Source organism: Aythya fuligula, chromosome 5 (genome assembly GCF_009819795.1).
Source record: "Aythya fuligula isolate bAytFul2 chromosome 5, bAytFul2.pri, whole genome shotgun sequence".
Taxonomy (NCBI): Eukaryota; Metazoa; Chordata; class Aves; order Anseriformes; family Anatidae; genus Aythya; species Aythya fuligula.
The window spans coordinates 8,708,534-8,724,442 of NC_045563.1; the positions used below are offsets into that span (position 1 = coordinate 8,708,534).

Genomic DNA, 15,909 nt, shown 5'->3' on the forward strand with positions numbered 1-15,909 from the left:
GTTGGAAAATCTTTCTAACGTAACACTTGTACAACAAGAAAACTAGATTGTCCCTTATAAACACGGCACAGAGCTCCCACGATGATTTAGAAGAGGGCTTAGACACTTAAAGTAAAACCCCAAACAATGTTCAGCACTTTAAAACCCATCTTTGCAGACTGCCCCTGCGTATCTTGGAGACTTCTGCCGTTTGGTACAGAGCACTGAGCTTTGCCACTAGAGTTTCCTATCGCAGTATTACTGATCCTGTAGGTATTGCTTTACAAGTCCGAACTAAATTTTGTATTGTCTGCACTTTGTTCCTACCACAGATGTCCTACCACCATCACGAAGCCTCATACTGGTTTCTGTCCCCCGCCTGCCAGTGCACATGTGCATTATTTGTGTTTTCATGGCTGGGGTTTCTCAAGCACAGTTTGTAGTCCCTTCAGCTTTTGTAGTTTTGCCTATCACCCACCACTGAGAACACTTCCTCTGAATCCGCTGACAGATGCAAATCTTGCTTGGAAACATTATTTATATTTTTATTTTGTCACATCCTGGTGGCTGAGGACCACTGGCGGATACTGTAATACGAAGGCACTTGTTCTTTCAGGCCTTTTTGACCAGCAGAGGAAACTGATGGTCTGTAACTCCTGTAGTTGTGTCTGAAGGGTCCTTGACTCCAACATGAGTTAGCAAGGCAGGCTAAAAGGGTCTGCAGACTAGTACAAGCCCATCTGCTTTCCTGTGTCCTGTATCTACTACACTTCCTGCAGTCTAAATATATTAATACCTCTTCTTACCAGTTTATTATCAGTTCCATAAAGCTACTAGCTGATAAACTGTAGCGGTGGTTTTAGCACATGGGGTTTCTCAGCCAGAACATGTTCATTCTCTGCTCACTTCTTAGCTCAAGTCACCCCTAATCCCTAGTGGCCTCCTAGCAGATAGATCAGATACCTACAGCCCTAAAACCAAAGGCCTGAAGCTGGTGACCTGAGGCAAACTTCTGCCTCGGGATGGCTTTCGCTAGCACTGCCAGCCGTGCACCCTCCCTCCTGTCACCTGCCTACTCCAGCTCTTCAGTTGCTCAACAGCTGAGCCAACGCTGTCAGAAAACTGCTGCCAAATTCAGACGTTCATGAGCTGGTGTGTGCATCAGCGGGTGTGATGAGTGCTGACTGCTCTTCTCATTTGTGAGCCGCTAACACTTGAAGCCAGTGTCCCTGCCACCCAGCATGAAGCTACATTTAGCCCACAAATGCACAGCTCAGGAATATTCTCCTCCTCCTCCTCTTCCTCACTCCATATGAACGTGGTGGTTTGTTTTACAGGCACCAGATGCCTGCTGTCCTTTGTTCTACCCCCCCTTCAACTAGGGCTAACAGCCTTCCCAGGCTCAGAGCCCTGAAGAAGCTTGCCCTTGCTGAACTTTCAGCGACATTTTGTGGTCTGCACGTTAACACGTTGCATTAATACAAAAACACTTTCTCCTAAATTCCGTGTGCTGTGACTGCAGGCTGCGTGCGACGAGGTTGCATCCTGTCTCTGGCTTGCAGGGCCCAGCTGAGCTGCTACAACAGGCTTACTTCTTAGGGAGCAGCCACACTTAATTACCTCCTTTAGCCTTCCTTCCATCTGCTCCTGGATTTTTAGGCAGTGCTCTGCTGCAGGAATGTGCTCGTCTGCAGAAGCACTCAGGACTGTTTCATAACGCTGCTCATTTCAAAGGTGGACAGAATCTGCCAGGTTGGACTTAAAGGAAACGGCACATTACAGCTGGGCCTCCTGCCCTGCTCCCGAGCCAAATTAAAAAGACAAACATAACTTAGGTGCTTTAATCAAACGCTAATTACGAGAAAAACAATACAGGCTCGGAGCACGTCCACATCGTCTTCAGCAGGCAGAGGCAAGCAGGCGCCGTCCCTGCTCTGAAGCAGCCGGATCACAGCCAAAACTCTCCCCAAACACGCGGCCGTGCCGGTACAGCACGGAGCTTGAGCTCACACACCTTGCCTCCCCACAGCACTCGCTAGCCGGAGCACAGCGCTGCTCTGACGACAGCCACGCGGCTTCCAGGCCAGGGCTGACTCACGTCTGCTTGGCTCACAGCAGTGGCAGCGCAGCGCGAGCACACATTTTCCTGCTCTAAACTATTCGCCCAGCTTCAGAGCCCCCGGGGCCCTCGAAGAGAGACAGAAAACGCCGCAGACACGCAGCAGAGCATAGTGGAAAATGCCTTGTTGTCAGCGCAGAATCGGTGCTGAGGCAGGGCTCAGTCCTATCTCTCTGAAACTATTTGTTTCAGAGCTTAAGCAACCTCCTGACTAATTTTCCTAACCTCTTTATCTGAGGGCTTGCAACCCGCTGGTTGAGAAACCCGGTGCTAAGCCTCGTACAAACACCTAGTGAGGGACAGTGCCTATCAGAGCAGATGAAACGCTCCCTCAGGGGGGCCTTTCCATGGGCTAGAAATAATGCTGGTGCAGTGACCCGACAGCCAGAGAGGACCTTCACCCTACATATATTTCTGTTTCTTAATCACCTACATAATTGTTAACTGCATCGGCCCTTTAAAACTCTTTTAAAACCACCTTTTTTATATGTGTTTGTGATGTGGAAATATCATGGACTGAGATCCTTTACACAGCTCAAAACTGCACAAATAAGCTGGAAATCAAGCCTTTTTTTTTTTTTTTTTTTTTTTTTTTTTTTTTTTTTTTTTTTTCTGTCTTTGAAAAGCACAGTTTCAGCCCTGCTCTCAGCCATGGAGTTCCTATTAATTTCTGCGGTTTTATAAACACTGTCCAACCCTAAACCAGCCTTCCCGTCACCGCCGACGTGTGAAAGTCTGGCCAGCTCAGCAGGGGCTGGGCGGCTCTCAGAAAGGAGCAGCAGAGCTCGGAGGCATCAAGCGCAGCCCAGCACGGGCTTGCTCCAGGAGGGGAGGAAGGAAGGGGGCTGGGAGGGAGGCAGCGGGTAGCGGCTGCCTCCAGACGAGCGAGCGTGGCACGCAGGTCACGCCACCCGGTACCAGCCAGCGCCAGAGGAAGAGGCAGGCTGGCGGCTCCCGGGAGAGCCGGCTCTCCGACAGAGCTGGCAGGCTGGGGAGAGCCAGGGCCAGTTGCCAGCAGGGCTCTCTGGCAGCCGCAGCTGCTCGGCCACGGGGGCAGAGGCATGGCTGGAGCCTGTGCACGCACGCAGCTCACGCAGAGGGAAGCCGGGTCTGTCCTCCAGACATGCCGAGCACAACTACCCAGTGCCCAGCCAAGGGAAGGGGGTCAGGGTAGCAGCTCCTCTTCAGCCAGCCCTCCTGATCTCAGGCAGGCAATCCCAAAGTAAAAAACCCCAGCCACGCTAAGGCCAGATCTGCACCTAGGCCCTGCTTGGAGAGTCTGAGGCGATGCCTGCTCCTGTCAAACCTGCTGCTTTCACACAAAAAGAGCACCCTCCCTGTTCCATCATTTCCTCGGTGGTGGTTACACTTCCATTAGTCTGCCGGTGCTTTTACACCCCCCCACGACGACCACTCTGAAGTTTTTGCCGGCTGCCAATCCACCTTCCTAGGAGAGATCTGCTGAGCTGGTTTGCATCATTTTCCTCCCTGTCGTCTGTGTTAGTCATCACACCAGCAAGCAGGTCGCTTTGCAGCCTCTCACCAGGTGCAACGTCTCTCATTTCTCCAGCAGCTTCGAGCACATATGCTAAATACCTTTTGATTTTAAAGTCTCCTGCCATTCCAGACCAGTAAAATAATCCCCTCCTCCTTTTTTTTTTTTTTTTTTTTTTTTTTTTTTTTAATACAGTTGTTGTTCTAATTCCAGTTTCCCCTACAAGATTGCTCTGCAGACATTTCTCTTCTGGTTTTGCTCTGTGCTTTGTCTCCAGAACTCATAACTTAGGCATCAGTTATGCTTTTGCTTGCAGATTACCTTATCTGCAAAGGTTTCATGTGCTGGGATAAATTTCTCAAGATATAAATGCCTGTTTAGGAAACTAACATCTTTTCACCTGTTCTTTTTCAGCCTGGTGTTAACATTTCATTTTCTGAAAACAGTAGGTGGATGAAAAACCTTAGCATGTAGTTAAAATTTGATCATTCCCTTTATCACATTGTGGTTACAATTCAATTATTTTCTTTATAACGTTATTTAAGCCCCATCAGAGATTGTTTGCTTTCTAGTAAATACTTTGGGCTGTGTTGTTTTACATCAGTTTGTCCAGATTTTTCAATTTTGACTTGTCAAGTTTTGTTTCTCACATACATGAAATGTGAGAGTTGTTTTTTTTTTTCTCCTGAGAATAATCAAGTCTTGTCATACCCCGACTAAGAACTCAGTTTTCTCATTTTTTCAAAGATTTTTTTTTTCAAAGACAGTGTTGAGAACCCTTAACAATTTTCTGATTAAACGGGTCAATCAGAAACTGTAATGATTGTAGCGTTTCTGAGCAATCTCATTTCATTTCACTGGTTCTTCATGTGTTTCACTGAGTAGTTTATGGGGGAAAAGAATGTCAAGACTGTAGCTAAGAGGGAAAAATAAAGTAAGGAGAGGGGACTTGTGGACCTTACTTATATAGATGATGCTATTGCCTCTGTACTTTCCTAGCACTGATCCTGCACAGGATTTGCTGTGAGATTACCTATTTGAATTCATTGCAGCTAATCTAGAAAAAGTCAGTGTCAAGCTGAAGAACGCAGAACATTGTTTTTGTGGTGCTGTTCTTTCAAAGCCTTTATTTGCAATTTATACTTTTGCACCACGATGCCACGAGGAGCACCATGCAAGAAACCATAAAAAAGGGGGCAACACTGCGCTTCATAACCTACTTGTCTCACCCCAAAACCTGATCTCACTTCGCTATGCAAACCCTATTTGCTGTTGCTGTCTTATACGCGGCTCCAGCCCTCTGTTGTCTCCCAGCCTTGCCCTCCGGGCTCAGTTTGCGCTCCCCCCCCGCTCTCCTGCTTCCACCCCGGGGCCAGCAGGGGCTGTGTGTGTGCCGGAGGCAGCAGCTGGAGCCGGGACCAGCCGGCCTCCCCCCCGCCGGCCGCCCCGCAGCGCTGGGGACACGCTAAGTGCTTGCAGCTGTGCGGCAGCGCCGAGCTGAGGCGGCCAAGCCCGGCGGGCTCGGGGCGGAGGCCGCAGCTTTTGGGGGCAGCGGGGACTTTTTATCCCCCTCCTTAAACCCCAAAGGAAGCGGCCTCACAGCCCGGGCAGGAAATGCCACGAGCCTTGCTCACGGAGCCAGCGGGCTCGGGGCACCCCCGACGACCCTGAGGGGGGCTCCTCCGCCGCCGCCCCTCTGAGGGCCGGCCGCCATGGCAACGGGGGTGAGGGGGGGGGGGGTAGGGGCAGGCCCGCCCCGGGCGCCTTTGTGGGCTCCGACACTAAGATGGCGGGCGGGAGGGGGGCGGGGCCGGGCGCCGCGCTGGGCTCCGCCCGCTCCCTCCAGCGCGGAGCCGTGGCTGAGGCGGGAGCCGGGCTTCCTGCGCTGGGAAGGCGGCGGTCACGGCACCGGCGGCGGGGTGGTGAGTGTGTGGGGGGGAACCGAGCTGAACCGGGCTTGTGGGGCCGTAGGGCTGCCTGAGTTTCCCTCAGGGGGCTCCGCTGGGGGCCGAGCCCCGTGCGCGGAGCCGCTGTGGGCGGGAGGCGGCGGGGGACGGAGCCGCTTCAAAATGGCGGCTGCGCGGGGCGGGCGGGAACGGCCGTTGGCGGTGACGGGCGGGGAGCGAAGCGGGACCGGGACCGGGACCGGGCCCTGAGGAGCCGCGCGGTGCCCGCTTCCCCCCTCCTCCGCCCGGCCCCTGCCTCAGCCCGGGGCTCGCTCCCCGCCCCGCCGGTCCCGCCTCTCGCCGCCGGTGCCAGCCCCCTGCCTCCTCCTTCCCTCCCTCCTTCCCTCCCTCAGCCTCCTGGCTTCTCCTCGCCTCCCTTCCCGCAGCCCCCCGGGGGCTGGCGAGCTGCCCCCCCGAGCCCTCCGGGGGCTGCCGTGCTCGGGTCTTTGTCCCCGGTGCTGGCCCTGGCAGCCCCCGCGGTGCCCGCAGCCCTCCCTCAGAGCCAGGCGCCGCCATCTGCGCCCCGGGGAGGCCGGAGCTTGGCTTTTCTTCTGCTCCTCAGCTTTATGCGCGGTTTTGGTGCCTTGCCACGGCTGTTGGCGAAGGGCGGTTTTGAATTCGGGGGACTGAATCCTAAAATTTGCTGCCAAGGAGAAGGTACAATGCCTATCTTCATATTAGTAAAAAAAAAGGAAAAAAAAAAAACTGCCTTGCTTAATCAAACCTCCAGCACTTGGCTTAGCTAGTCCTAGTCTGCTTCCACCCACGGACAAGCAGCGCTAGGATCTCCTTCCTGTCTTCTCTGTGAGCCCAACTGTTAGCAAACGCCTTTTTTTTTTAACCAAATGCCTTGTTTTTAACCACCTGAATATGTGTTTTGCAGCATTTGCTACCTGAATTTGAATAGAATGTGGATCTGGAGTATGTAAGCTGATGCTCTAGTAGGAGCTGGATCAAATTTCAGGCACCTTATTTGTAAAACAGACCAGGAATTTGTCATAATCTCCGAAGCAACATTTTTAGTGAATTGCATAATACCGTGCTACTATTCCAAAAAAGAAAAAGAATCCCATGCAAATCCCCTTGTTTTCGGACTGTTATTTTACGGATAGCTGTTGTCTCCTTGACAACTTCTTTCATACAGCTGTTTCAAACAACAGTTAAGGTTTGGACACGCTAGGTTTGGGCTCGTGGCACTCGGTTAGCAGCAGCAGAAGGGAGAGGATACAGCTAGTCCAGGTACTGCCTCATGGACAGAGGCAAACGCTGCTTGAAATTACTGGGGGATTTTGAATGCTTTGCCTCAAAAGCAGCAGCAATCTTGCAGTCACGTACCAAGAAGTTTTACACAGCAGCTTGAACCTTTTGAGTACGTTAATAAATAAATTAACAGAGAGAAACATGCTTAACATTTGTATTAATTAGGTTTTAAAGTTAGCGTTCTCTTGAGATGAGTAGTTATTGGTGATTGCCCAGAGAAGTCTGGGAGAGGTCGTTTATTTGTAACGTTTTAATTGAATCTGATAATGGCTGTAAAAGTATTTTTTTATTTTATTGTTCTGAGACACACTGATATGACAAGTTAATAGAATCTGAAGAAACAGTTGCTATGATGGCCAAATTCGTTAATATTTTTATGCTAACAGAAGTTCCACGTGGTTTGTTTATTGCTCTAGGGAAGAACCTAGAATCACACACGGCACGTCTTACACACTCACGTTGCATGGGAAAACTCCTTCCTTCTTCAGTATGTTAATAGATTACAGACTGGACTGGTCTGCCAGCGTCTCCCATGTCTTTTAGTTTGTGGATATGAAGATAATGTTTTTTTTACTTGTGTGCTCCCATCAGCAGTCTCCCCCTGTGTCAGTCTACTATTCTGAGAGGCAAACGGAGAAAGGTGCTTCCTTAAAAATTGTCACGTATCCAAAATAGCTCTGGAAAACCTCCTTTGTTTATTGTTCCCATGACTGCATCATCTTTACCTGCACGTTTGTTGTTCTGTAAGAAAGTTTACAGCCATGTCACCTACCCTGAGCCAAAAGTGTGTCTGGCAGGGGTTTAGGGATTCAAATGCTCACAGGCTCTTAGTGTACTTCTTTTATAGAATGGGCTGAGAGTATACCCCGGGAGCAAAAACTTCAGAACTTTAATAGCATAATCAGGTGTTTGGTAGAAATAAGGAATACTTACTCAATCTCTGTCACTGGAGTGGTAGTTGAGATGCCTCATGACCCTGTCTTGGATGTTGGTGTGAGCTCAGTCTGTGAAAGAGAATTAGTTGGTTGAAATACAGTTCGTATGGCAGGACAGCATTTTAGTCTGAATATTTTGGGATTGAGTCAAAAGGTTTTGGCTCGAGAGTGTTTAAGGTGGCTTTTTTGATGTGGTGTTTTAATAAGTATGCTGTTTCTGGAGAAAAATGAATGCTTTTTTTCTGCCAGAAAAAAGGCCTTTGTCAACTATCTACCCCCTCCCCAATTTTCAGAGCAAGTGGTTTTCCAAAACCTTTAATTACCAACCACAACAGAAAACAAAGAAAGACGTGCATATGCGTCCAGTTAACTTATTTTTTTCTAGGTATGTACTTCAGCTGCAGACACTGAAGTGTCTTGTGCAGTACAGACATGCCTAGAAGAGTATCTGAGTTGTATTCATATTTTGTCTTACAGGGTTTTTGTAGCCGATTAAAACAACATTCTTTTTGGCTTTAGTAATTAAAGGAATTATTGCACGTACTCGATAGTTGTATTTGATATATCGGAATCTGTTTTGCCTTGGATGTCTTTTGAAAACGCAGCCTTTATAGCTCAAATAATTTCATTACTGTAATTGCTTTCATTATTGTCATCTTACAAAGTAAATCTGAGTCATAAAGTTTCTGTGTTACTGCTAAAGGAAAATCCTACCTGTCTTTGCTGTGTTTCAGTTTTATGTTTGTGCTCACATACTCTTTTTCTGTAGCTGCTAAAGGGATGTATGGTTTTCTACAACAAATGTGTAAACTGTATGCTTTTGTTATAAACTTTCTTCCAGTTTTTCTGAACGCTTAAGCTTTTAGATGATGGCTGAAGATATTGTTTGCTCTTTAAATGGCATCGGTACAGGGATAAGGGTGAGGCTGGTCCAAAGGTCGGAATGATAGCCTAGGACTTGGACTTAAATTGGCAGCTTCCTTCTCCTGTCACAGATTTTGCATGTATTGTTCACAGATCACCTTTGTACTCTGGCTGTAAATTGCATTTAATCCAAATTTCTAGAAATACCGTGAGGATAGAGATATTGAAGCAATTGAAAGATAGGGGTGTATAAGTTTCTGACATGGGGAACTGTTTGGCTGTGCATCTCCTGTACTTGCCTGATGCCTTGCTTCCTGGTACTTGGTAGGTGCTGCCCTAACTGTTACTGTATGGACTCTTGCTCAGTAGCATGGGAGAAGAGGAAGGACTACATCAAGCACAATTACTGGTACGTAGCTTTTTGCTCCTTAACGTGAAACAGTAATCCTCTAGTATTCTGAGTGGACTCAAAAATAGGGTGACAAAGAACCTGGTTTTTATGGTGTAAGATACTGACTAGAAGTAAATACTTTATTTATTTATTTATTTATTTTAAAAAGGAACGTTACAGTGAAATCTGTGAAATATTTAAGAATCCATATAAGTTTTTTCTCTTTTTGCTTTGTCTTCTCCACTTGAGTGTGTGTGTGTGTGATGTATCTATGTTTTCAAGTTTTGTGATATATTCAGTTATTCCATTGAATAGCCATAGAATTGCCTTAGAAGGTATCTAAATGCCAAACAGTAAATGGTTGAAAACCAGGTTAATATTCCATTGAAGTTCTAATTATTCTTTCCAAGAGAAGAAGTTCAAATAAAAAGAAGCTTTAAACTCTGCACAGAATGTGTAAAGCTTAATAACATAATTAACGCTGTATGAACATCGGTCCCAAAAGATGTCTCCTGGAGGTTGTTCCACATAGGGTGTGTATGTGTACATACAAATGTGTATGAAAAATTAAATGGTGTATCCCCAGCTGTGAAGTTTGAAGGAATATCTAAAAGTCTAAAGGTTTGAAGGAATATCTAAAAGTAGAAACTTGGGTTGTTTTTAATGGGAATAATGCAGCTATGTTAAGTTACAGGAAACATTTTTGCAAAGAACTTCAAAAACATTTAATGTATTGATAGTCCTCTAATAGCTTTTAAGAAATCAGTTAAACATGGCCTTAAGATGAAGTTCCTGTATTCTGTATTATAGTCTCTGTATTATGATTTCTCCAGAATTTTGTACCTTCAGTGGGAAGAAGTCTCTCAGAGTCAGCAAATCCAACACAAGGTTAATTCACAGATACAGACAGCAGTGTAAGAAGTGTGATACAGGGTCAGTGTTTATGTAGCTACAATGTTATTCCCAGGTTTTCAGGGCAGATAACTTTGTAATGTAGGATGAAAGGAATAATGTAGTTGCACTTTGGTGGATTTTTACTGACTCTGAAAGAGATCTCTCTGAAAATATGGGGATCATTCAGTAGCAACCAAAAAAAAGTGAGGCAGAGGTTTGGGCTTACCAAGAGAAGTGGAATAAAAGACATTGCGATACTAATTGGGCTTTATCGGCTTTGAGCTGAAAAACGTCATTCTGATCAGGTCACTACATTAAAAATCCCCCAAAAGAGGAACCATAAGGGCAGAAGACTTGGAAAGGACATAAAATGTGCGTAAATGTAAAGATTAGGTATTAGCTTTCATTTGCATCCTAGCTTTTATAAGAATAAAAGAAACAACATCCATTGTATTTACAAAAAAAAAAAAAAAGGTATTTCAAGAGATCAGCTGTAATACTTCACTCATGTGGGGCACTATTGTAAAAGTGAATGCAATTCAGATGAAAATCTGGAGGCTAGTGCTTGAGATTCATACCTTGGCTAATTCAGCAAGTGATTTTTTTGGGTGGAAATAATCTGAAGCCTTCATGCACCCCACTTACTTTTAGCTGGTGAACCTAAACTAGGAATACAGGAGTTTTGTTTTCTGTTAGTCAGCTGGGAAAGAAGTACATCCCATACGGAGGATGACTCTGCCTGTCCTTACTGGAATTGCACAATTCGTATTGGAATTGCACTGTTCAGTTACTCACTCAAGTAAGGGAACCTGAAAGACTGCTATAGACACCTCAGTTGAATGTCTGAAGTTATATGGAACAAATGGAGATGTTACACTCCAAGTAGCCAAAGTAACCTAACCTTTTCAAATATACTGTCGATGATATATGTTTTTTATTTTTTTTTAAATGTTGCTCTGTTAGGCATGTTGGTGTTCTCCAGGGGTCAAATCTTTCAAAGATGGTGTGCCAGGTTGTATTTTTATTTCCAAAATTAGAGGCTAATCATGCCAGTAGAAACTCATGAGGAGCGAGGAGAAACTGCCTCTCTGCTAGGTGAAAAACAGCCATTGAGATGTTCGCTTCTGTGCGAAGCAGTGGCTCCTGACTTCCATCAAGTTTGGAACTTAATGGAAACCAGGAGCTGGGAGCCTCTGCCTCTCTCAGATGCCACTCTCCGAAGCCATGACTCGTGGACCTGCTCACCCCTGGTTCCCGAATATCGTCTTTGGGATCCAGTCCATATGTTCCTGACCCCTGTTGTACCACACTGGCCATTCTATAACCTGGTATGACAATTCTGATGTTTATATCTTCAAAGAACTTGCTGTTCAAATTTAAGTTTTCTGTTTTAAGTCTCTTTTTTCCTCCTTTTGAGCTGTTTATGTTGTACAACAGGTTTTTTATTTATTTATTTTAACAGGACACAATGTTTGTGCGAGGATTAAAGAGAAAATGTTTCGATGGCGAAGAAGATATTGAAGGAACTCTGGCTGGTATTAAGGCTATTCCTTCATACAATCTTCAGCGACAGTCACTTTTAGATATGTCCTTGGTTAAACTTCAGCTGTGTCACATGCTGGTTGAACCTAACCTTTGTCGTTCGGTACTTATAGCCAACACGGTACGCCAGATCCAAGAGGAAATGACCCAAGATGGGACTTGGCAGATGATAAATACACAGAGCACAGGCCAGGCATCTGTGGATCGTCTTGTTTCAACAGATATCCTCTGTCGCTCATCTAGGGAACAAGCTGAGGGAAAGCATGTTCCAGGTTACAGTACTTTCAGTAAAGACTTTGAGGGCGACCAGGCACAAGATAGTTCAGAAACGATGTCAACAGCCTCTTCAGTGCAAGCTCCGAGAAACCTGCCAAGTAATGTGTGGGAAATGGAGAATCCACAGGAAAACAAAGGAAACTTTCAAAAATCATTAGATCAAATATTTGAGACACTGGAGAACAAAACTCCTAATTCAGTGGAAGACCTCTTTTCAGAAGTTGACAACTCTTACTACGATCTTGATACTATGTTAACAGGCATGATGAGCAACACGAAAATGGGACACTGTGATGGGCTAGAATCATTTTCTTCTCCAACAACTACAACTTCTAGCTCTAATTGTAAATCTGATCTTAACGAGCTTGATCATATTGTGGAAATCCTTGTTGAATCCTGAAACTCCTTGTGTAGGAGAGAAAAATGTGTTAATGGAAAAAAGACTCAAGGAAAGCTATTTCCACAGTTTGCTCTATCAAATCTGCACGTGTATTTTACAAATATCTATATATTATATAGATATATATATTAAAAAAAGCACTTCATATTGCAAAATAGAGTTAACTCTTAAAGTTAACCTGCAACTTGTAGTGTAATAATCCAATTTCTTGTCCACTGAACTGTAAGAACATACGGTAAATGGTTAAGTATGGGGTCCAAGGCTTTCAAAATTGGGTTCCTTTTACCAATTTGCTTTAGCCTTTGATGGAGGACATGCTCACTGAAAGGAGGGGTGAGAGAATCCCTCCTTCTTACCCTTCTCCCAGTGAAAATGGTAATAAATAGAGAGAGAAGTTGGTCAGCTGTTTTCCTATTCTCCTCTAGTTTCTACTTTGTTACAGGACATAACTCCTACTATATCTGCTGCTTCTGATCTAAGTTGCTACATGGCTCTTAAAGAGCAGTATGCAATGGTTCTTGTTACTCTAGCTAGCTTATTCTGGGTTTTGCTACAATTTTTACTTTAAAAATAGTTTTAAAGTGTTTATTGGTGTTTAGATTTTTCCAGGTATTTTCCTAAAATATATTTTTACTACAGATGTTATGTCAGCTGCTAACTTAGCAACTTTTGATCATAACTGCAGTTGATGTATTTTTTAAAAGGTTTTCAAAAAGGGATGCTTTTTTACTGTGAGCTACCCAATGTAGTTCAGTAAAGTGTATGTAAATGTAAATATACGATTTTATACTTTACATTAAAATGTAAGAGCTGTTTTCATGAATCTGTTTTATAGAGTAGTACTTTACTAAATTGAGAATTGTACAATTATGCTTTTTATACCCCATATACTTGAGTATCATTAGAGGAAGAGCTCTGATCCAACTAGATACAATTAAATTTAATTCATTTCAGACCGTATTTTTTTGTTAACTGCAAACCTAAATTACCTAGGTTTTTATTTATGTGTATTTATATGTAAATGTCATCAAGTGAATTGTTTATCACTGAAGTCTACCATCAAATATTTGTTTATATGGGATAACTATCTTGCACTAATTACTACAAAAAGTGTTACTAGCGGCCTTCAAATCTCAACTGGTATGTCTTGATGTCTTGTCATAATTAGTATGCTCCACTCTTACCAAGGGTTTCCTCTTGCCTTTTTTTTTTTAATAACAAAAGATAATACAACATGGGATGGTGTTCTTTTCTTCAAGTACTCACATTTATTCTGGAGTGTGTATAATTAAGTATATTCCTATGAGACTTCTTTTTTTGGGGGGGAGGGGGAGGGGAGGGTAGAAGAAGTACAGTGTATGATGATGTTACGCCCCCCCCAAAAATGTACCTCCAAGCTCGTGCTGGGGAAGAGGCCTGAGCTAGCAGGGAGGTAGGCAGGGGGAAGATTGCTTGGTTTCTGGAATGTTTTAGTGTTGGCTGCGTGAGGGGAAGATAGCCTCCAGTAACTTAGTTGTTTTCCATAGACTTGAATCAAGCAAGTCACTGAACACGAAAAAAGTACATTTCTGTGTCCGACAGACCGTGCTTTCCCTCAAGTGACCTTAATTACTACACACCATCTCTTCCAGGTTCTCGAACCCTCCTCCCCTTCTGGGGAGATGTTAAGGATGTTCAAGCATCACCTCCACAAAAGGCAAACGCTGAGCTTATGATTTCAAAAGTGCTTCAGAAGCATCTGATCTGGGGAAAAGCAACATTATTTTGATAAATTACTCAAACTTGATAGTTGAATACATGTTAATCCATATTTGCTGTAGTAGTTAAGCATTGCTTCCTCTATAGTTGATTAATAACTGTATTAGAGTGTGAAACACTATATAGACATTTGCAATTTCAGTCCTTATAATACGGCTAGACCAAAGAAACACAAAGTATTACTGGAAAACAATAGGACATCACCGATTGCTGGAAGGTGTGCTAGTACTCTATCATAATTCAGGAGGATGCAAACTGTCATACCTCATGGTGAAATAATAGTCTGTTTTCTTTGGCAGTGTTAGTGTCAGAGATTCCTTCTGAAGTTATAAGTCAGCAGGAAAACTTGCCTGACGCTTCTTTGCGTGTGGATAGATGTATTGAAATGGACAGCAGCTGCCTTAAGGTAAAGTAGCCAGGCAGTTTCCAAGTCTTCTAAATGGAACATTAGTGGTGAGTGGAACAAATACCTTCTGTACCTCTGGGAAATTGCCCAAAAGCTGCTCTGAACTGTGATGGTTCAAAACCCCTAGGTTTGAACAACTGAGTGTTCCCCTTCCCCCTCACATTTTTGTTAAATGTGAAGCTTCAAGTGTAAATATTTAAAATGCTCACCCCTTCCTCCTCAGTGTGCTTCAGCCTTCCTGTTAAAGGTAGGAGTTACTATAATTCGTTCATAACTCTTGCACTGTTGCACTGTGTATGTGTGTCCATGATCACACCAAACATCTAGACAGGAACATTCCTTTACTGGGGAAGCCATGCCCAGCTCAGAATAATTTGTAGAGACTACTTGGCTTAACTGGAAGGGTATTAGGCAAGCATGCATTTATGTAGTTAAGTATTTAAACAGGAATATATATCCTGTTTTATTATGTTCTTAAAACTTGTGCCAAAATGTATGTGCTCTTACACGTCTGATGTCTTGGCTCAAGTGTTCAGCAGGTATAAGAATTTGTATTGCTGAAACTTGCACAGTCACTCTGCAGATGTGTACTCGGAGCTGCTCTGACTGCAAGTCAGCGTACAACCTGCATGTCTCCCTGCTGCTCTTTTGCAGTGCCTCACACAAATTCTGCTGCTCATTTGGGGTAGCTTCACTTCTATAAAAAAAATAACTTTCTAGCTTGTATAGTCGTTTCTTTGCTAGTCCAAAGAGGTCGTAGTTGAATATGCATCAGTTAAAGGTTAATACAATATTATTCCCTTCTGTGTTCCTCTGATACAGAGAGAGATTAGAAATGATAGTGCCTGTAAGGTGTTGATTTTTTTTGTGTGTGTGAATTGTGAAACGGGGATGTATGGTATTTGCTGATGGCGATTTTCTGAATTTCTGCATGTAAAGGGAAAAAAAATTAACCTCTGTTACAGCTTCTGTAAGGTTCTGCTACCATTTCTTGTGGCCTCTTTTATGTGTTCCTGGGGAAGAGAGTCACAGAACTTGTACAGCAGTCAGCACTGCGTCTGAAACTAAGCTGTTGGTCTGAATGACATAACTCAGCTTTAGACTTGCACAAAAGAAAGTACCTTCAAACACAGCTAACCCCCAGTCTGCTTCCTTCTCAGGTAACCTTGAATATCTGTCCTTTCTGCCTCTGTGCCTGTGGTTTTGTTTCTCTTCTTTTGCAGTAAAGTCCAGAACACGTGGATGGGGTCTCTGGAGTTTGGGCATCCAGCAAAGGCAAAAGTGTGAATCCAGGCTGAGTTAAGGATGGCTTGTGTACTTGAAGGCATGTCTGCTTATTGCTTTCCTTTTAATATATTGATTTTTATTTGAACCCTTTTCTCATCCACAGCGCTATGTGAGTTTTCGTAGCGCAAGATGTTGCCTAGCGCTATGAATGTAGCCGTATTTGCATAAAGGATAAATCTGTTAAACAAGGAGGGAATCATTTATTTGGATGAAAAACACCTTTCCAAACTGTCTCAAAGGTACCGCAATGAGAGGTTGTGACTGGCTTTCATCCTTTAGCAGGTTGGGGATTCTCACAGGAGTCTGCTTTTTACCTGTGCTTGAGGCTGTCCTTGGTCGATTTTTGAAGTCTCAGGT

The 15,909-nt window shown here is 44.3% G+C and overlaps 1 protein-coding gene across 2 annotated transcripts; it reads left to right on the forward strand.

The window, feature by feature from the left end:
• The first annotated feature begins 5,451 nt into the window (after nucleotides 1-5,451).
• Nucleotides 5,452-13,297, forward strand: LOC116490105 (cell division cycle-associated protein 4-like). 2 transcript variants are annotated; one of them, XM_032189019.1, is made up of 3 exons: nucleotides 5,452-5,515; nucleotides 8,927-9,007; nucleotides 11,346-13,297. In XM_032189019.1, exons 2-3 carry the CDS (start codon nucleotides 8,969-8,971, stop codon nucleotides 12,099-12,101), a joined length of 795 nt encoding a protein of 264 aa, XP_032044910.1. In that variant the 5' UTR covers nucleotides 5,452-5,515; nucleotides 8,927-8,968; the 3' UTR covers nucleotides 12,102-13,297. The 2 variants fall into 2 exon arrangements, with proteins under 2 accessions (XP_032044910.1, XP_032044909.1); XM_032189018.1 differs by lacking the exons at nucleotides 5,452-5,515; nucleotides 8,927-9,007 and adding an exon at nucleotides 9,245-11,211.
• The last annotated feature ends 2,612 nt before the right edge of the window (nucleotides 13,298-15,909 follow it).